Genomic DNA, 23518 nt, shown 5'->3' with positions numbered 1-23518 from the left:
TTTGGCTTTATAGTTCACAGATCTGGGCAGGTAACAGCGTCTCCTAAACCCAGGGGGTAGGTGGATCTACTAGGTGGTAAGTTCTATAGAAAAGGGCTTTCAATGCCCAAAGTCATTAGAAAAGTTTTGGGTGGAGGAGAATGTTGTGGTCTAGAGGTAAAATGGTGATCATGGTAATACGGCCGGACTACACCACCGATAAAGCAGCCACAGCCGGTGATGAGAAGAATCTATGACTTCTCTGCATTTAGTGGTTACTACTCACCTGGGTAGTCACATGTAGGAATCTCCTCTTTACACCACTCATCCCCCCTCACATATGTCTTTGTAGTATTAATATGGGTCAGATCTTCACCCTGAAACAAATATTATAACAGTCACCGACAGATGGAGAAGTCACATCTATGATCAGCTCTAATCCTGCCATCTCCACCGTTCTCATTACACAAGTATAAAACATATAATACTGGTGGATAAAACAAGACTGAGCACAAGACCTTCACCGGCGTCTACACATCATAGGGGAGATCTCCTGACACCTTCTCTCCATCTACCTGATGATCCTGAGGAGCACTGGGATCTTCTTGGTTACAGTCCTGTGGAAGAAGAGGACGGGGACATCTCTCTGGTGTTGTCCTCTTACTGGATAGATCTGGAGGAAACACATACAGGGAGTGAATTCATTCTTTACATACAGATAATTATAGGCCGTGTGTATTTAGTCCTGTCTATTACCTGGAGATGTGAGGGGCTGGGGAACCTCCATTATGGCGTTCTTGTACAGATCTCTGTGTCCTTCTAAATACTCCCACTCCTCCATGGAGAAATAGACAGCGACATCCTGACACCTTATAGGAACCTGACACATACAATGATACTGTCATCCCCCGATCCCTTCATAGTGTTACTGTATAATATCCCAGCATTCCCAGCAGTGTCACCTCTCCAGTCAGCAGCTCAATCATCTTGTAGGTGAGTTCTAGGATCTTCTGGTCATTGATGTCCTCATGGATCAGGGGGTGAGGTGGAGGCCCCGTGATTGGGCTCAGGGGTCTTCCCCATCCCTCAGACACAGGGTCCTGACAGCGATCACTAGAGGTCTTCTTCACCACTGTGTAATCCTGGTAATGGAGAGACACATTAATAAATCTCACTACAGACATTTCCAGAGTCCTCACCTCTCCAGTTCTGTCCATCTGTTATTCCCATAGATAAGAATGATGTAATGTGACGTCATCAGAATCTCTCACCTCTCCAGTAAGCCGGAAGAGGATCTCTAGGGTGAGGTGTAATATCCTCTCCGCCATCTTGTCTCTGTCCATATCCATCTTTGATGGGTAAATCAGGAAATTTTCTGTTGTAGAAGATCTTCACTGAGAGGATCCGATATTGTAGAGACCTGAATGAGAAGATGAGCCGATGTAACATTAGAAGAATCCTGTGTAATAATACAATTACTGGAGATAATAAGGGAAACATATGAGGAGATTTATTATTTTACAGTATTTAGTTTCCTTCTTTACATCTACTAATAAATCCTATATATTTAGGCCACAGACAACAAGCAGTTTCTTCCTCGGAGTCGGCAGCTGAATACGTTCCTCATAGACTCATCTTCCATAACGCTAATTCTCGTCTCATTTACCGACTGTTAAATATTCTTATTCTGCACATTCATTTAAATCAGGACTTAACCAGGTGCGTTATTCTTAAAAGAAAAATGTCGTCATATTCTCATAAAAAGTATAGTGGTTTATTGATTACACAGGTCAACAAAAAAAATTTTTTTTTCTGGTGTCCAAAATATTTTAATGAATTTAGGGTATTTTTGGGGTGCTGATTCTGAATATGTCATCAGTTTTGCCAGATTGGCTCAAGTTTTTGAGATTTTTGGTATCTTATTTATAGCACTTGTTGGTAAATGCGACGCATCATCTCATTAATTTCTTTGGATTAGTACTTGAACTGAGCAGTTCTCAATATAGTTTTGTGTTAATTAGTGTTCTAAAAGTTTGTTCATAGCTTGATTTTTGCACTAACTTTATGTTGTTGTCTGTTTTCCAGTGAAAAGCATGAACTCATCAAGAAGAAGTTGTCTTAACGATCCAGACTCATTCTGTTACATTTGTGGTGAATACACACTGCCAAAACATAGAAGAAACATAACAGACTTCGTAAAAAAATTGTATTTTGCCTATTTTGGGGTTATGCTTGGGGACCAAGACATAGTGTGCAAAGCATGTATCGAATTATTACGAAAATGGAGCAAAGGACAAAGAAAAAGCTTCAAATTTGGTGTTCCAATGGTGTGGAGAGAGCAAAAAAATCATCATGATGACTGTTATTTCAATAAAGTTAATGCGCGTGTAGCAAATTACGTCTTTTTTTGACACATTTTACGAAAAATCTCAAAAACTTGAGCCAATCTGGCAAAACTGATGACATATTCAGAATCAGCACCCCAAAGTTACCCTAAATTCGATTAAATATCTTTGGCACCAAAAATGCTGTTGACCAGTGATTATCCATAGAAAAATCACTTTGCAGCAAAAACGTAAAACAGATGAAAATAGTTACGAACGGATTGTCCATGTGAAGAGATCATCATTAGTTACCCCTCTTTCCCAAGTCCTGAATGGAAGCCATCGGTCTGTGTGTCTGAAGTTTGAAGGTCATCATGGCTGCAGCTATCAGCTGTTGCTTCCTCGTCAGACATCCATGGAGAGAATGAGGTGAAGGTGGGAGGTGACAGTCCCACGTGACAAAAGACCCCCACACCCTCCTAAGAGACACTTATATCTCTTCACTACAGATCACGTGTTCCCTGTATATGGAGTGGACTTATGCTCTGAGCTCCTATATACATAAATAGCTCTTTGTACTGTCAGCATGAAGCAATGTGTTCTATACTGAATCTAGACCAAGAATAAGTCAATTAATTAATATTTAACAATTCCCCCTTTTGAGGGTGAAAGACATTGATTGGAACCCTCAAATTAAATATATTAATATCTTCTTTTTTTCTTTTCTTCTTCTTTAGAAAAATAATTTAGTGTTCATAATATCAATAATAATAATAATATTGTTCTACGTTTTCACTAATATAATGGTATGTAAATTCATGTTATGGTAAGCCGTGACCAATATTCATAAAATATATGCGATTATACTTCCCTATGTCTACTTGAAGTATCTCTGGTCTGATGTCATCTGATGTCATCTGGTCTTCATTTTGATGTCTTCTTCTTGGATCTTTTTAAACAATCTTTATTATAATTCTTATGAAATAGATGATAGCATGTAGATATTGTAGAGACTGTGTGTCATGTGTCAATCAAAGTCCATAGATTCAAATGTTGATAAGAAAACAAAGTTCATAGATGTGATGTAGCTTTAATATCTGTGCAGTGTCACCTTTAAAAACCTGGACTTACATTGGCTCGCCTTGGAAATCATCTGGAATCTCCATATCATCCGTAGTGGTCTTGGAACAGGTGACATCTGTGGTCGGCACAGCAAGGGTTACATTGACTCTTCCCTGCTAAACATAGCACCATAACCAGTCCTTAGTGCACAGGACACATGTCAAGGTTGTAGCGTCCTGACAATTACCTGAATTGTTCACCAGCTTTCATGGAAGTCTTATAGGTGATAGGAAACCACTGGAACATAACACAGTTCATCTTAGCATCATAGGATCATCGTCCTCTCTGTGGTTGGCAGGTAGGATATTGTACTCATACTTGTCAGTGATGGATGCTGTAGTTGTGAGTGGTGACATGAATTGTATTCGACACAGTCTATTATTACTCTCATAGCATTGTTACCTTGTGAATCTTCTGGATAACGGATTTTTCTTCTTGCAACTTTTAAGAATGAATTGAATTTTAGAAATATGAAAAGTCTTTATTAACATAACTTTAGTATCTTGATTGAAGTCTTCATTCCCTATTCTATACCAAATCTGGTAATTTTCCTAACTTATAACATCATAGCTTACCATAGCAATCAATAATATCCATATAATTATTGTCGGAATATTTAATATGGAATTCATATTTGGAAAAATAAAATAATAATAATAAATGATAATATATTATTAGCCATATTCTTCATGTGATAGGACATTTTTATGTCATGGGTGTAATTTCTTTTTGAACCCATAGATGTCAGTGTGTCTTTTATGTAACAAATGCTGATATTACTAAAACTTTATTAATAAACTATAACCAATAATATGTAAGAATGTGTGGCCATGAACCAAAATAAGAATATATATATATATGAATATGAATAAATGAATGAATGAATGAGTGATAGAATTGTTGTATTTAACTCAGAATTGAAACATTTCTTATATAATGAAACCATATGATCATTATATTTGATAAAGCAATATACTTGTATTAGACATTACTTTATTAAATATTGATTTTTCTTTTTGAGATAAAAAATGAAAAATTGAGAATAAAAATGAATAAAAAGTGAAAAATGAAAAGTGGAAAATAAAAATTGAAGAAAAAATGAAAAATGAAAAATAAAAATGATAAACAAATAAAAATAAGAAATAGTGAAAAATGAAAAATTAGAATAAAATAAAAATAAAAATAAGGCCTTTATATGTTGATGATGAATGCAAAGGTTATGTCTCAATAACACATTCTCTTTAATATTTCCATTATCTAGATGTTGTCATAACCTTGGATTACCAAAATATTGAAATTATGCAGCTTTGCATATAATACCCTTCATTAGAGGAAAAAAAAATGACTTTTATAATACTTATTGTATTGTACCCAATAATACCTTATTAATATTTCTTTTTTATTAAAATGTGTGAAAAAGAGGTATTGATGAAATGTGATGATGTAATCTGGATCAAAAACACATTTCCCCCTTAATACCAAAAAATATTATTTTATGAAAAAAAAAAAATTTGTAAAAACCAAATTAAAAATAATTAATTTTAGAACCGTCATATCAGCTTGTGCCATATATTTGTTTGAAAATGGGTACCCATCTATGTAACTTAAAAAAACACTGAATATAAAAAAAAAATTATAATTTAACCATATTGATGTGTAATTGCACTTATTCACTAATTACTAAATCAAGAAATAATAATTAAAGAAATATATGTAAATATATGTTGAGTAAATAATATTTCAATATATCTTACTATTGCAATTTAGCTAAATCTTATTTTCATACACACAAGTTTTTTTTTATTTTCTTTCTTTCTCTCAACATACCATAAATCATGAGGCCTCTTTCATACTGTACATTCCACATTCCACGCTCCTTACGTTACACTTCATTCTTGCGTTAAATGCACTTAGCAGCTGCTCATCTGTCATATGTCACTCAAACTATGATTCACATAGAAGTTGACAATACATATTTCACATATAAACAACATGTATATTAACCCAAAATATTGTGTCCTAATTATCAATCAATGCGCATTGTAATCTATTAAATTTAGTATTCTAATATTTATTTGAATATTCCCCAAATATTATTCTCTAACACTATCTAACTTAGCACTATGTTCTAACCTATAGATAGGACTCTTCCATATGAAATGGGTGCATTTGTCGTACAGTTATATTTAGTACAAGTCTGCAACTGAATCCGTTTGAATGCAAAAGCTGAGGAGCTTCTAAAGTTTCTTTTTTACAGCTTTAAGTTGAAACAAGAGAGTGAACTGTCACACCATGCAATGAAGGAGAAAAACTACATTATTTCCATGCAAAGGAAAAAAAACAAGTTTTTAGTTTATTAGTTATATATTATTTTTTTATTAAGTGTTAAATATATACAATCATGCAGTTATTATAGCTTCCTGTGTAAATAAAACATAAATTCATGAAAGAAGATTTTTTTGTTCAATTCCTGTTTTGAAATGAAAGCTCTAAGGAAAAATAAAAGATAAAGGTTAATTTCATATTTATTCAGAAACAAAATAATTTAAATATGTTATACATATGTATATATTTAATATATGTAATTAATGTAATTTTAAGTAAGTATTATTACTGGAATAAATTCTAATTATTTCACTATACATATATATATACATATACAGTTACTATAATCTCTACTTTTATAAATATGCTACAGTATTTACTGTATACTATATTAATATATATAACTGCAGAAATATATTGTATAAAATAATTACATATTAATAAATAATACATTGTATGACTCAATTATATATATATATAATTTCATTTTTATCCAATTCCTAACCCAAAATTTACCTCTCTGTCAATAATCTGTTGGTAAACACCATTTAATAAGGTCATTAACCCTAAGGACTCTTTGAAGTTGAAGAGCTGCAATAATGGAGTGTTCAGTTGAGCAGGCCCGGGGATACTCACCACTTGTTTCTGTCTGTCAATTTCCGCCATTTTTACAGGGAGATCTGACCCTTTAGCTTTTAACCCTTTCAGTGCAGCTTCAGTGGAAGACTCATAGGGTTTGTAGCAAATATGTAATTTTCTTCGTTCTTCATAGATTTGATTTTGGGTCAGTTTTGGAGATTTTGATTTTGGCTTCTGATAAGATATAATTCTGTCTGGTTTAAAAACCTTAGTATGATTTGTTTTCCTTTCAAGATTCTCATGTTTTCTAAAGAATTCAATGGACTGCGCACATTCATATAAAGAACCTTTCTGTGAAGCAATATCACGAGATACAGGATTTAGGAATCGAAATTTGTTCACAAAACAATTTATCATTGATTTTTTACTGGAATTAGTACTGATCATCCTGTAAACCCTTTCAAAAATGGACATGAATGTAAAAGTACATTCTTTCCGGCCAATCCTCAATTTTAGAAGAATATCAAGATCTGGATAATTTTCTTTTAGTCCACAAAATATCAAAATTTTTAATCTTTCTACATCAGTCATTTCTTCATGGAATTCTTCATTCTGCATTTTTAGTGAGAATTTCCTGGAGAAACTTACTGGAAGCCAAATTTTAAATAATTTATTTTTCTCCTGATTAGTCAGATCATACTTATCGGCAAAACTTTCAAATATCTCTGAATTTCTGCACACATCGATTTTGTCATCATATGCAGGAATGATTTTACATAATTTCAACAAGGTCTTTCTAGATTTAGTTTGGAGTTGGGCCTCTGAGCCGTCTTCTATTTTTAGTGGCACTTCCACATCTGTTTCTTGTATATCATCTTTGTCAGTTGACATGTCTCCTACGTGTCCTCCATCTTGTTTTTCATCATGAGGCACAAAGTCAAGAGTGGCTGCCATTACAGACATGTGCGTCACATCTTCATCTTCCTCACTCTTTACTTTACACTGGACATCATTAATTTCCTTTTCCTTAGAAATTCTTTCTACACAATCTTTTTTGGACTTCTCTGTAACAAACTCATGAAACACATTAACCATATGTAATATATTATTCAGTTGCTCTTTTTCTTTTTTCCTAGATACTAGCTTAGAATCTAACTTCAAGTTTGCTATTCTGCATTCCGCATATAAAGATAACCAAAATATTTCTACACTAGATCTATACAAACTTACAAATTCTATCTGACTTGATTTAGCATATAAATCAATCAAATCCATTTGTCCTTCCTTGAAATCTCAGCTTGTAGTTCTTTTGCTGGGCTCCGGACTTCACCACGGCTATTTTTAGCACGTCTATTTTCAACACGTCCGGCACTTGTAGTACTCCTACTACTTGTCAATTCAACTAACACCTGTTAAAGTCTCCGTAATTCGTAGGTTCTTCTTGTGAGATCTTTGTGACTTGAAGTTTTGAAGTGAAATTTCTGAATACTTGCACAAAATCTTGCAAACTCTTCTGTCTTCCCCCCGTGTGCAAAAATGAAGGAAATTCACGAAAAAATAGCACAAAAATCAAAACTGGCTGGCTTCGGCAATGTTAAATATTCTTATTCTGCACATTCATTTAAATCAGGACTTAACCAGGTGCGTTATTCTTAAAAGAAAAATGTCGTCATATTCTCATAAAAAGTATAGTGGTTTATTGATTATCCATAGAAAAATCACTTTGCAGCAAAAACATAAAACAGATGAAAATAGTTACGAACGGATTGTCCATGTGTAGAGATCATCATTAGTTACCCCTCTTTCCCAAGTCCTGAATGGAAGCCATCGGTCTGTGTGTCTGAAGTTTGAAGGTCATCATGGCTGCAGCTATCAGCTGTTGCTTCCTCGTCAGACATCCATGGAGAGAATGAGGTGAAGATGGGAGGTGACAGTCCCACGTGACAAAAGACCCCCACACCCTCCTAAGAGACGCTTATATCTCTTCACTACAGATCACGTGTTCCCTGTATATGGAGTGGACTTATGCTCTGAGCTCCTATATACATAAATAGCTCTTTGTACTGTCAGCATGAAGCAATGTGTTCTATACTGAATCTAGACCAAGAATAAGTCAATTAATTAATATTTAACACCGACCCTGGAATCGGCATTAGCAATACTGCAGGAGATATTCATTACACGCGACATGAGAAATAACTACTTCATGATGAGGACGACATCTTCATCTTCTACTGCGGCTCTAGAGACAGATTAGTCCAGAGTCGGTCACTGACTCCATCACCACCGGCCGTCTATATGAAGGTTTCCCGTCTTCCCCGCACTGTAACCTTCTATCACGTTAGATCTCAGGTCAGACAGAGTTTGGCTGAATGCCCCCCGCCCCCAAGTACTCGATAGTATGGGGCGGCCTAGTTATTACGGTACTTACATGCCTAATAATGGGGTCTGGGCTGCAATGTATGAAGGTCTATTAGGCCAGAGGCAGCGTCCAATAAGTTACCTTTTACCGCCCCCATACACATTAGACTAAAGTTCCATGAAAGCACTGATTTCGGGGGTTTGGGCGACTATATAATGTATTTGGGGCCTCCCGACAGATGATGTCAGGGCAGAGAAGGATCTGACATCCTGAATTTCAGAGGATAATCCGTTTGTTCTTCCTGTAGATAATCCTCCGCTAGAGGAGTCTCTCTCATACAGACCCCAGGAAAGCTGGAATATTTGTGTGTATGGGGGAGTAGGGAGAGATGGCCGTCTGCCAAATGACCGTTTAGCCAACTCTTATCTCATGTGTATGGGGCCGTTAGTATTACACTGGCAGCAGTGATGATACACGGCACTACAGTAGTACAGGGCATCACCGGAGCCATCAGAGGCTTGTATGTTGTGTGATCGCACTGATCAGAGGGGTTTAACAAAGGGTTAAAGTGAAAAACATCATAGTTTCAGCAACAAGAAATATCCGTCACTATATGGAAAGCAGAGTCACTGCACAATGTTAGTTACGTCTCGTCCATAACTACTTTATTATACTCTATTATCCTGTACACAGTGGAGGAGATAGAAATCACAGGTCCGACAGCAACAGCTGGAATTGGGCCCTCCAACGGAAAGAAAAAAATCTATATATATATAAAGCTGAGTGTATGTATGTGTGTGTGTGTGTGTGTGTGTGTGTGTGTGTGTGTGTGTGTGTGTGTGCGTGTGTGTGTGTGTGTGTGTGACAAGCGACGCCCATTCCACATAGCAACCAATCACTAAGCATCTTTCATTTCACCAGAGCTGTATAAAAGAAGCTGAGCTGTGATTGGTTGCTATGAGCAGCAGTTTTCCCGCTCCACAACACCTCAGCAGACACTGACCGGGTGGGAGAAATCTCGCATCCCTGGGAACATAAGCTCCAGCCATTGTCTGCCCCCCAGAAAGGAGCAGAGAGCACATGACAGAAATGAATCCCCCTCCTCTATTACTGCCGCGCTCTATTGTTACCGGCGTAGAAAATCACATCATCAGCGGCCGCACACAGAGCCGCACTGCCAGGTTACATAACAGCACATCCCCAAGAGCTCCCTGCTCAGCGCCACCCAGCTCGGGACTATGGGATGGAGGATGTGTGATGGGTATATGGGCACAGGACTATGGGATGGAGGATGTGTGATGGGTATATGGGCACGGGACTATGGGATGGGAGGATGTGTGATGGTATATGGGCACGGGACTATGGGATGGAGGATGTGTGATGGGTATATGGGCACTGGACTATGGGATGGAGGATGTATGATGGGTATATGGGCACTGGACTATGGGATGGAGGATGTGTGATGGGTATATGGGCACGGGACTATGGGATGGAGGATAGGTATGATGGGTATATGGGCACTGGACTATGGGATGGAGGATGTGTGATGGGTATATGGGCACTGGACTATGGGATGGAGGATGTGTGATGGGTATATGGGCACGGGACTATGGGATGGAGGATGTGTGATGGGTATATGGGCACTGGACTATGGGATGGAGGATGTGTGATGGGTATATGGGCACGGGAATATGGGATGGAGGATATGTATGATGGGTATATGGGCACTGGACTATGGGATGGAGGATAGGTATGATGGGTTTATGGGCACGGGACTATGGGATGGAAGATATGTGATGGGTATATGGGCACGGGACTATGGGATGGAGGATGTGTGATGGGTATATGGGCACTGGACTATGGGATGGAGGATGTGTGATGGGTATATGGGCACTGGACTATGGGATGGAGGATGTGTGATGGGTATATGGGCACTGGACTATGGGATGGAGGATGTGTGATGGGTATATGGGCACGGGACTATGGGATGGAGGATATGTATGATGCGTGTATAGGCACTGGACTATGGGAAGGAGGATATGTATGATGGGTATATGGGCACTGGACTATGGATGGAGGATGTGTATGATGGGCACGGGACAATGGGATGGAGGATGTGTGATGGGTATATGGGCACGGGACAATGGGATGGAGGATGTGTGATGGGTATATGGGCACTGGACTATGGGATGGAGGATGTGTGATGGGTATATGGGCACTGGACTATGGGATGGAGAATGTGTGATGGGTATATGGGCACGGGACTATGGGATGGAGGATATGTATGATGGGTAAATGGACAAGGGACTATGGGATGGAGGATGTGTGATGAGTATATGGGCACGGGACTATGGGATGGAGAATGTGTGATGGGTATATGGGCACTGGACTATGGGATGGAGGATATGTGATGGGTATATTGGCACTGGATTATGGGATGGAGGATGTGTGATGAGTATATGGACACTGGACTATGGATGGAGGATGTGTATGATGGGCACGGGACTATGGGATGGAGGATGTATGATGGGTATATGGGCACGGGACTATGGGATGGAGGATATGTATGATGGGTAAATGGACAAGGGACTATGGGATGGAGGATGTGTGATGAGTATATGGGCACGGGACTATGGGATGGAGGATGTGTGATGGGTATATGGGCACTGGACTATGGGATGGAGGATGTGTGATGGGTATATGGGCACTGGACTATGGGAAGGAGGATATGTATGATGGGTATATGGGCACGGGACTATGGGAAGGAGGATATGTATGATGGGTGTATAGGCACTGGACTATGGGAAGGAGGATATGTATGATGGGTATATGGGCACGGGACAATGGGATGGAGGATGTGTGATGGGTATATGGGCACTGGACTATGGGATGGAGGATGTGTGATGGGTATATGGGCACTGGACTATGGATGGAGGATGTGTATGATGGGCACGGGACTATGGGATGGAGGATGTATGATGGGTATATGGGCACTGGACTATGGGATAGAGAATGTGTGATGGGTATATGGGCACGGGACTATGGGATGGAGGATGTGTGATGAGTATATGGGCACGGGACTATGGGATGGAGAATGTGTGATGGGTATATGGGCACTGGACTATGGGATGGAGGATGTGTGATGGGTATATGGGCACTGGACTATGGGATCGAGGATGTGTGATGGGTATATGGGCACTGGACTATGGGATGGAGGATATGTATGATGGGTATATGGGCACTGGACAATGCGATGTAGGATGTGTGACGATCTCCCGCTTTGACTACTCTAACATCCTTTTCTGTGGCCTCCCTGCTAAAACCCTTGCACCTCTCCAGTCCATTATTAGTTCTGCTGCCCGACTAATTCATTTCTCTCCTCGCTACTCCTCTCTGCAAATCTCTTCACTGGCTCCCATTCCCTCTTGCCTTGTCCATGTGTGGTTTGGTCCAGTAGCCCATTTATCATCAGATTGTCCTGGTTCCTCGACATCCTAATCGGACCTTGTTAATCCAGGCGACGTCTGAGCTGGCATGACTCTCTTTGATCGTGACACTCGTGTTTATTGAGGTAGGCACCATAGTGTTATGGACCACTACTGGTATATTATGTCCAACAGGGCAGAGTCAGGATTTGAACCCCAGTCTCCCACATTGGTGGCTGTGATTTTACTAAATGCGGCACATGTATTGCCGGCTTCTATTTTGTGTTTTACCGAATGTTACCGACTTTTTCCGATCTTAAGAAAAATGCTCGTGTTACCGATCATGAATCCGAATGTACCATATTCCTGCCGAATTTATGTTTGGAGATCGTTTTCTGAACATATTCGCTCATCTCTAATTATGGCCACCACAACCTGCTACACAAAATAAAACCCCCCACTCAGTATGGAGGCATTTACAGTCCACCACAACCCCAGTATAATGGCCCCTACCAGCCACACATTCAGTATGAGAGTCCCAACAGCTCTTCTCTTAATATGATGCCCCCACAATTCCTGATATTTAAAAAAAAAAAAAAAAAACCACACACTACTCAGCCAACCCGGTTCCTGAGGAGCGCTGCTCTGGTCTGTGCGGTGTGAGTACTGAGGCTCCGTACTACAGGTGTGATGTAGTGACGTCATTGTGCCTGCAGTGCACGGAGTCTCAGACTCAGAAGTGAAGGCTGAATGGTGGATCAGGAGCTTTCCACTCCCTGATTCACGAATCTATTCAGTGGCATCACCGTCATGGGAATGTGGATATCACTGAAATTGTGATGATGGGAAGGAGAGGGTGACCAATACCACACCGCACCGAGCCCTGTCAATTCATAGGCATCATAGCAACCGAGTGGGCTACCTTTATGGATGATACACTCCTGTCTATCCAACTATCGTATGGTAAATATCTCATAGATCCTGGGTTCATTAGTAGTGTTGAGCGATACTTGAAAGTATCGGTATCGGAAAGTATCGGCCGATACCGGCAAAGTATCGGATCTAATCCGATACCGATACCCGATACCAATACAAGTCAATGGGACTCAAGTATCGGACGGTATCCCTGATGGTTCCCAGGGTCTGAAGGAGAGGAAACTCTCCTTCAGGCCCTGGGATCCATATTAATGTGTAAAATAAAGAATTAAAATAAAAAATATTGCTATACTCACCTCTCCGATGCAGCCTGGACCTCACCGAGGGAACCGGCAGCGTTCTTTGCTTAAAATGCGCGCGTTTACTTCCTTCCGTGACGTCACGGCTTGTGATTGGTCGCGTGCCACCCATGTGGCCGCGACGCGACCAATCACAGCAAGCCGTGACGTAATTTTCAGGTCCTGAATGCCTAATTCTAGGCATTCAGGATTTTAAAATTACGTTACGGCTTGTGATTGGTCGCGTCGCGGTCACATGGGCGACGCGACCAATCACAAGCCGTGACGTCACGGGAGGCAGGAAACGCGCGCATTTTAAAATTGACGTAACTTTCAGGTCCTGAATGCAGAATTAGTCATTCAGGACCTGAAATTACGTCACGGCTTGCTGTGGTACTATGAGAACATTATACTGTGTGTGGGGGTATGGTGGTACTATGAGAACAGTATACTGTGTGTGGGGGTATGGTGGTACTCTGAGAACATTATACTGTGTGTGGGGGTATGGAGGTACTGTAGGAACATTATACTGTGTGGGGGGTATGGCGGTACTATGAGAACATTATACTGTGTGTGGGGGTATGGCGGTACTATGAGAACATTATACTGTGTGGGGGGTATGGCGGTACTATGAGAACATTATACTGTGTGGGGGGTATGGCGGTACTATGACAAGATTATACTGTGTGGGGTGGCATGGTGGTACTACGAGAAGAACACTATACTGTGTGTGGGGGTATGGCGGTACTATGAGAACATTATACTGTGTGTGGGGGTATGGCGGTACTATGAGAACATTATACTGTGTGTGGGGGTATGGCGGTACTATGAGAACATTATACTGTGTGTGGGGGTATGGCGGTACTATGAGAACATTATACTGTGTGTGGGGGTATGGCGGTACTATGAGAACATTATACTGTGTGTGGGGGTATGGCGGTACTATGAGAACATTATACTGTGTGTGGGGGTATGGCGGTACTATGAGAACATTATACTGTGTGTGGGGGTATGGCGGTACTATGAGAACATTATACTGTGTGTGGGGGTATGGCGGTACTATGAGAACATTATACTGTGTGTATTGATATGGCGGTACTATGAGAACATTATACTGTGTGTGGGGGGATGGCGGTACTATGAGAACATTATACTGTGTGTGGGGGTATGGCGGTACTATGAGAACATTATACTGTGTGGGGGTATGGCGGTACTATGAGAACATTATACTGTGTGGGGGTATGGCGGTACTATGAGAACATTATACTGTGTGGGGGTATGGCGGTACTATGAGAACATTATACTGTGTGTGGGGGTATGGCGGTACTATGAGAACATTATACTGTGTGGGGGTATGGCGGTAGTGTGAAAATCCCTTTTTTACGAGAGATGCCAGTACTGTGGGAACATTATACTGTGTGAGCGCCATCACATATATTACATGTTGAGTCCTTCTCCATCCCTGGCTTCCTGAATGTAGGTAATTAAGTAAATGACACGCAGCACAGAGGTTGTGTGATCATATACAGAGGTAGCCCTGGAGCACATCTGTCTCACTGGGCTCTCCCCCTCCTTTATATAGTAAAGAGTTATACATTTACAGACATGCGCACAAGCGCTCATATTTCACATTCTTTTACAAAGCAGATCTATACTGTGATAAGTTACAACCTCTGGTATGTAGGTGAAAGGCTACAATATCAAGAAGGAATGCGTGCGTAATTATTTCCATAAAAGGAAATGTCAACTCTGCTCAAGTCTCCTGTTGTAAGCCAGATTTAACAGGAGAAAGACACGATAGATTCTTTTGGTTCAGTCTGATCTCCACAATTCCCCCCTTTGACATATTCTTTTATTTTTATTACCACAGGGCCAAAGACAAAGCCTTTATTTGGTATTACACATGTACACGCTTGTATTCAATAAGAGAATCAAATCTAGTATTAATTCTTCCGTTTAACTCTCGCAACCTTTTCTTTGTTTTGCAATAAGTACAGATGTTACAAAGAGATAGCAAAATAAGCGCAATAATCAGTATTAGCAAAGGATAACATAATGCTTGTAGAATGCGTTGTGCAGTAGGAGACCATCCTAAGAAAATATCATACCAATGGTGTCCGGTTAACTCCTTGATAGAAGAGGAAAGTGTTAGTAACTTGTCCGCATCTATGTAAGCATTAACGAGAACCTTTTGGAGGGTATGATCGAAGTTATTTATAAACTTCTGGGTTTGTTCTGATTCTTGTATTATTCTCCTTAATTTATCTAATTGCACGCTGGGGGGTATTCCTAGGTCTAACTTTGATATATATATATTTCGGTTTCCCTGTTTACATCAACACTTGGTAGAAACAAATAAGTTATACCTTCCCAGCGAATAGAGGTCAGATTATTAATACATCCTGAGAAAGGATTAGAGATATTCAGATACATTGTTACTGACAGATTACCGGTAACTATGCATATATGTTGTGCATCAATTTCCATAAAAGTATTAACAGACTGGACGGGGACTCTAAGAAATGGGCAGATATTTGTGTTGTGTTGTAAAAGACAAGGTTCATACACAGGAGTTCCTGCTCCGCACACATATCCCTTGTTTGTAAGCTCACATAGGGATAAATCATGTGTTTTGTTTGTCTGGTCCAAATATTCACCCTGTATTTTAGGGTACCAGAATTCATTCTTTACTATTAATGGTATTACCGCAATTTTACACATAGTTTGTGTAGAACTCTGTACTACTTTATAATAGTTGAAATTTACCTTGCAAAACTCATCTGTACATACTGCCTTTTTGCCTTGCGTTTCGAACCATATATCTGGTGCTGATAAGTTGAACATTCGCTCCCATACCTTAAAATTCCCTGACATTAGGGAGATCTGTGCTTTATCTTTCTGCCGTATATAATCCATAATTTCAAACCCGCATCTGGTGAAATTTATCAAACTGCTCAAATTGGTACCTCTATCTATACTGTCCCATAAAGATTGGTTATACATTTGATTTAGAAACTGTGAAATAGTTAACTGGTGTGAAGCTATCCTATAAGTGGTAGGCAACCATTGAGCAGTGAGTGTTGTGGCTTGTGACATTTTCCTCCCTGCCATACTCCATTTGTTTGCTAAAACCTCCATTTGTACTGAGTTCATGACTCCCATACCAGTACTTGTTACTCCTAGGATAGTATTATACCATTCTCGTTTTTGTCTAACCTTACATTCTGGTAGGGGCGGAAAGGATAATTTGAAATGTACTCTAAATTTCTGCATTTGTACTGAGACATTTGTACAGGTTTTATGTATTGGAACAAGATTATCAGCAGTTACCAGCACTTCGGGAGTGGTATATATTAGGAATGTTACTCCAAAACTATCTCTTCCGTTTATAGGGGTAGCATTCATACACATATAGAGTCCATTATCGGAGAACAGTGTAAAATTAAAAGTTGTACTTAACCTTCCCTTCTCAAAATTTATGGTCTGCTGTCTTAAGTCATCCACCATCTCTTGATTACCTCGATATATTTGTGTAATTGACGGCGTGTTGTTGTATCTTATACATGTATTTGTAGTATTAAGGGAAGTAATATTCACTGTAATACTTCCATTTGTATAGGCTTCTATTATATACAATGTATGATAGTCACTACTTCTAAAGATTCTGCCTGTCCCGCCAATCTGCACATTCATTACTGGGCATCCAGTATTTGCTTGACAAGTAAAATGTCCTTGTGTGCGATTCTGTGTACTATTGGTCCAAGACCATGATGTATTGAACTTATTGTTTTGTAGCTCGGTATTCTGCAACATCTCTTTACCTGGAGTCCAACTGTTACATAATCTGAATGTTAGTGTCCATAAGAAGATTATGGTCGAGACTTCTTGCAATGACTTGCGTGTATCCATGATGCCTTTCCTTCAAGCTTGACTGATGTAGGTGTTGTCAACAGGACTTGGAAGGGTCCGTCAAATCTTGGTTCAAGAGCCTTTCTGGTGTGTCTTTTTACATAGACTTGATCACCTGGTTCCAACTTGTGACTCCCTTCAGTGTTGTCAGGATCTGGAAGGGAAGCAAAAACTTGTGCATGCACCTTAGTTAATTGTTTCTGAAGATTTTGCACATAAGAAGTCAATGACTCAATATTTAATACAAGTTGCTGTGGAAAATGGCATCCTAAATTGGCAGTCCTGCCAAACAAAATTTCATATGGAGACAGTTTAGTCTTACCCCTTGGGGTATTGCGTATTGAGTAAAGGGCCAGTGGAAGGCATTCTGTCCAAGGCTTTCCTGTTTCAGCCATGGCTTTCTGTATTTTTAATTTTAAAGTTCCATTCATGCGTTCCACCTTTCCAGAACTTTGAGGATGGTACGGAGTGTGTAACTGACTTTCAACACCTAACATTTTCAGTACATTTTGAAATATTTCTCCAGTGAAATGAGTACCCCTATCTGACTCGATCACTTCAGGGAGACCGTAACGGGGTATCAGTTCGGCAACTAGCTTTACAGCAGTGTTTTTAGCTGAAGCCTTCCGAACTGGATAGGCCTCTGGCCACCCCGAGAACATGTCCACACACACCAACACATACTCATACCCATTACTTTTTGGCAGCTGGATAAAGTCTATTTGTAATCGCTGAAACGGGTAGAGAGGTCGGACGTGGTGCTTCATAGGGGTCTTTGTTGTCTGTCCGGGATTATGTGCCAGGCATATAACGCATGCAGCACAATAGTCTCTTGCATAGTTGCCAAAACCTGGAGCCAACCAGACTTGCTTTGCCAGTAGTGTCATTGCATTTGCAGACACATGAGTAGGGTGGTGCAGTCCACCAACTACAATCGGGTACCAGGCTCTAGGTAGACATATTAGTCCATCTTTCTTCCAAATTCCTGCTTGTTCTTCTGCCCCTTCCTTTTTCCACCTGTCTCTCTCCTCTTCTCCTGCATCTTCCTGTGCTTGTCTCAGTCTATCTTCAGTATTTTCTGTGGGGTTTACAGTATGAACCTGTTGTAAGGGTTTGACTGCTGCTGCTTTGGCTGCTTTATCAGCCCTATAATTTCCCCTAGATTCCCTAGTGTCGAGTCTCACATGTGCAGCTACCTTAATTACTGCTACTTCTTTTGTTTCTTGTGCAGCCTCTAAGATCTGTTTGATCAGAGAAGCATGTTTTACAGGTTGTCCTGACGCTGTCATGTAACCTCTAGCTCTCCAGATTACTCCAAAATCAAACACAATACCATGTGCATACCTAGAATCAGTGTATATATTAGCTGTCTGATTCTCAGCTATTTTTAGCGCTTCAATCAATGCTGTTAGTTCTGCTTCTTGTGCAGACTGTTTCGGTGGAAGTGGTTCTGCTTTGAGAGTTTCAGATTCTGACACAACTGCATACCCTGTATGGAAGTTACCTGTGTCATCTGCAAACCTACTACCGTCTATAAACAGCTCTAAATCTGGATTTTGAAGTGGTGTTTCGGATACATTGGGTAAGCCTACCGTTTCTTGTAAAATGAGCTCTGTACAATCATGTGTGTCTGTAGGGAAAAAATGTGCGTGTGGATCAGTGTCCTTATTCCCCCCTTCAGACTCGAGAGGTAGCAGTGTAGCTATATTGAGAGTCTGAAGCCTAGCAAATGTGATAGTAGAGGGGAGCAGCAAAGAACACTGCAGCCGCAAGTGTCTGGCCATGGAAATGTGTTTTGGTTGGACCTGGTTTAATATCCCATAAACATCATGTGTAGTTTGAACTGTGAGTGGATACTCTAGGACAATTTCTGATGCTTTGTCCAACAATAGTGAGACAGCAACAACTACACGTACACAGGTTGGCGCTGCTCTAGCTACGGGATCTAACCTTGCTGAAAGATATGCAATTGGTCTTTGTTTCCCTGCATGCTTCTGGGTAAGAACTCCTGTAGCATGGGAATCAACTTCTGCAGCCATAAGCTGAAATGGTTTAGTGTAGTCTGGTAGCCCTAACGCTGGAGCTGAAACAAGGGCATCTTTTAATTGTTGGAACGAAATTTGACCTTCTTTTGTCAACAAATAAGGTTCACTTTTTACACAGTCATACAGTGGTTGCATTAGTTGACTGGCATGTATAATCCATTGTCTACAATGAGACACTATTCCTAAAAATGCTCGTAGCTGTTTATGATTTCTAGGCTCATTCATCTGTCTTATTGCTTCAGTTCTTTGAGGTGTAAGATGCTTTTTACCTTGAGAAATGCAATGACCTAGAAAGACCACTTTGGTCTGACAAGTTTGTAGCTTTTGTCTATTCACTTTACACCCTTCTTTTTCTAGAAAACATAGTAAACTCACAGTGGACCTTTCTGCGGTTTCTAGATCTGGGCAGCAAAGTAGTATGTCATCCACATAATGCAAAATTACTACCTGTGGTTCGGGTTCAAACCTCTGAAGGACTGTTTGTAGGGCATTTGAATAAAGAGTAGGGGAGTGTATCATTCCCTGTGGAAGGCGTGTCCACGCCAACTGTTTGCCCTTAAATGTAAATGCAAACAAATGCCAACTGTCTTGGTGTAAAGGAACCGAGAAAAATGCATTTGAAAGATCTATTACAGTAAACACTTGAGAACTGGCTGGTATCTGTGATAGTAACGTATGAGGATTGGGTACAACTGGGGTGATTGGATCTAGGACTTTGTTTATTTCTCCTAGATCATGTACCATACGATATTTGGGCATAGAACCCTTATCAAGAGTTCTCTTCTTGACTGGATACAGAGGAGTGTTAGCAGGTGATTGTATCTCTACCAAAACTCCTTTCTCTCTATATCCCTCTATCTGTTTTGTAATCGCTAATTCCTGCTGGGCACTCACAGGGTATTGTCTGAGCTGTGGGAGAACAGTTCCTGGTTGCACAGATAGTTTTACAGGAGAGATATGCAATAATCCCACATCAGTATCACCCTGTGCCCACAGTGTTTCTGGGATCATTGAGAGGTCTAGATCTGTGGTGTACTCTTTTTCTTCAGTATAATCCTCAAAAGCCTGAATTCTAACATATTGTTCTAATGTTTCTGCATCATCAGGGATAGTCAGCATAACTGTGCCATCTTCCCTAAAATTGATGTTAGCTTCTAATTTCTTTAGGACATCAGTTCCTAACAAACATGTTGGGGCACCTCTGGCATACAAAAATCTGGATGCAAAACATTTAGGTCCTAATGAGACCTCTAGGGGCACAGTATATGGCAGTGTTCGAATTACCCCATCATAACCCTCAGCAAAAGTTGTTTGTTGTGAAATATCTTCCGGGTTTGGAAGAAAATCTTGATTCAAAATTGAAGAAGTTGCACCTGTATCTATCAAAAATGGAATCTCTCTCCCCCCCACATTCACCTGTATCATAGGTCTTCTAGCTGGTAGGGAAGTTTGTAACTCATCGAGTCAATCTGAATCTGGTATGGGACCATCTACGATGGTAGATTTCTGCTGGTTGTCCATTTGGGGAGGGTTATTTCTGGGAACAAATTTGCCTGACTTTATATCTGCCAACTTTTTCCTGCATTCTCTCTGAAAATGTCCTGGCTTCTTGCAGTAATGACAAGGAAAATTATGTCTTGCTCTCCCTCCTGTTGTGTTTGCTTGCGCTATTCTAACAGGTTTGCGATTTTCTCTCATATCCATCGCTATTCCCAATTTTTCTCTTACCCTTCTAATCTGCCTTCTGACTGTCTTTCCACATCTTTCCTGTATGATATCTGCTGCTTCCACTTGTCCTAAGACGGTTTTTGTCTGTTTATTTCCCATTTTTCTTTTCAATATTAGCTATGACTACCCTAGGTGACGTTTGGACAACCACTTCCTCTGTTGGTGGCGTCTCGTTGCCTTCTCTCCTAAGGAGCTAAAATATTGAAGGGCTGATCTGCTCCGTTCTTTCTAATGTGCAGAATAAACTTGATTCCTACAATGCACGCAAACAGGATCAGCAACACCAAACAGATCACAAAACTCTCAGTCTCAGATATCATACTTGTCCCAGGCTCATGGGTCTGCGTCCTGAGCTCATTCTATCAAACCTTATCCAGAAATAAAGGGTTTCAAGCACTTAGAGAGAGTCAAGCATGGGCGGAGGTCTCCCCGAAAGGACGCAACCACATGACCCAGTTAGGCTGACTTTCGTGTATAAGGCTTGTGTCCCAAATATTTTGGCTTATTGTTCTACGTACTTTTGCTCTTCTTTCACAACATGTCACAACCTCCACACACTGCTCACACACTGCCAGGGACAGGACTCATAAATCTATACAATATGGTAACCCGAGTTTTATAGGTATCTACTCACTACTAGACTAACCCAGCGTGACACGGCTCATAGAGATCTTTCGGATAATACAAGGCAGATAAAAGAGAACTAATAATGTCTCTTACCTGGCCAGGTTTTTTTAGTTCATTTGCCGTCCATTATCCCAGATCTCCGTTGTCCGTATCCGCAGGTGAATCTCGAGCAAATACTCTCGCCTCGGGTCCCTGTTCGGTGCGCCAAAGAAATGTTGAGTCTTTCTCCATCCCTGGCTTCCTGAATGTAGGTAACCAAGTAAATGACACGCAGCACAGAGGTTGTGTGATCATATACAGAGGTAGCCCTGGAGCACATCTGTCTTACTGGGCTCTCCCCCTCCTTTATATAGTAAAGAGTTATACATTTACAGACATGCGCACAAGCGCTCATATTTCACATTCTTTTACAAAGCAGATCTATACTGTGATAAGTTACTACCTCTGGTATGTAGGTGAAAGGCTACAATATCAAGAAGGAATGCGTGCGTAATTATTTCCATAAAAGGAAATGTCAACTCTGCTCAAGTCTCCTGTTGTAAGCCAGATTTAACAGGAGAAAGACACGATAGATTCTTTTGGTTCAGTCTGATCTCCACATTACATAAGGGGTGTAAAAAGGAGAGTCATAAAAAAGACTCCTCCGGGCTGTGCTGCATTTGTACAGACTGCTATCTGCCGTCCAGACGGGACCATGTGACACCAATGGGAAGAGGGAGGGTTTCCGGAGGGAAGAGTCTAGAGGGTGCACCTGGTCCGGAGACCTTGATGGCGCAGTTACTGATATTATAAAGGCCGGAGCCCCAAAGGCAGAACAGATTTGGTGCCAACAAAGGAAAGGGGTGCGGGGAAGAATCTGAGGTACCAGCTCCTGGTAAAGTGCCCGAGGCAGCTGGGTGTGGGGCAGAACCCTGCTTACAGGGCATAATGGGGGCATTACACCGTGTGGGGCCAAGAAAGGGGCCCTGTACTAGGAGAACACTCCGCTCCTCACTTCCTGTCCTCCATAGTTGGCTCGTATGTATCTATTACAGGAAACAGAACAACAACGTTATGGTTCTTATAAAGGGGCAACAACAACCCCAAAAGAGTCTCCTCCGTGCAGAAGGGGTTAATGTCCCCGGCTGCGCTCAGTACTGGGGAATCTCCACATACCTCCACCTGCAGAGCCGCACTCCACAGATATGGCTGCTCTGTGCGCACAGGACCTGTGATGAGGTCACAGGGGGAGGCAAGCTGCTATGTGTTTGTATGTTTTAATCAGGGGCGGATTATATGAGGGTTATATGAGGGTCAATCTGGCCCAGGGCTACCGCACAGATTGACCCTCTGTGACTGTGAATGCCCGCCGACATGTGCCCCCGGACCCGGTGGCCAGAGAGAGGGGGCCCGATTGCTGGACAATGGGGCAATGCTGGAGAGACACTGGGGCAATGCTGGAGAGACACTGGGGCAATGCTGACACACTGGGGGCAATGCTGGACACAATGGGGGCAATGCTGGACACAATGGGGGCAATGCTGGACACACTGGGGGCAATGCTGACACACTGGGGGCAATGCTGGACACAATGGGGGCAATGCTGGACACAATGGGGGCAATGCTGGACACAATGGGGGCAATGCTGGACACACTGGGGCAATGCGCTGGGGTGTGCATTATACTGCATCAAAGAACAATAAACGTTGAGGGGTGAGCATTATTATACCGCACTATACTATACGTGGCACTGAAATGCGTGGCACTGAAATACTGGAAAAAATATTTCAATGAAATAAAAACACACACTTTTTGACACGTACATTATTTTACGCATTGGAAAACCCTCGACCTGCAAAATAAATAAAAAAACAAACCAAATTAATACTCCCTGGCCCTG

The 23518-nt window shown here is 40.9% G+C and overlaps 1 protein-coding gene across 1 annotated transcript; it reads right to left on the bottom strand.

The window, feature by feature from the left end:
• Nucleotides 1–509: 509 nt before the first annotated feature.
• On the bottom strand, nucleotides 510–22842 carry LOC143768292 (gastrula zinc finger protein XlCGF66.1-like). Its single transcript, XM_077256985.1, has 5 exons — nucleotides 22795–22842; nucleotides 1251–1399; nucleotides 942–1121; nucleotides 736–859; nucleotides 510–652 (listed from the first exon to the last, which is right to left on the bottom strand). Exons 2-5 carry the CDS (start codon nucleotides 1326–1328, stop codon nucleotides 510–512), a joined length of 525 nt encoding a protein of 174 aa, XP_077113100.1. The 5' UTR covers nucleotides 1329–1399; nucleotides 22795–22842.
• Nucleotides 22843–23518: the final 676 nt, after the last annotated feature.

The sequence above is a fragment of the Ranitomeya variabilis genome, chromosome 4 (assembly GCF_051348905.1).
Source record: "Ranitomeya variabilis isolate aRanVar5 chromosome 4, aRanVar5.hap1, whole genome shotgun sequence".
NCBI lineage: Eukaryota > Metazoa > Chordata > Amphibia > Anura > Dendrobatidae > Ranitomeya > Ranitomeya variabilis.
Note: the sequence above shows the minus strand (reverse complement) of the source record. Positions and strands in the feature narration are given on the sequence as shown.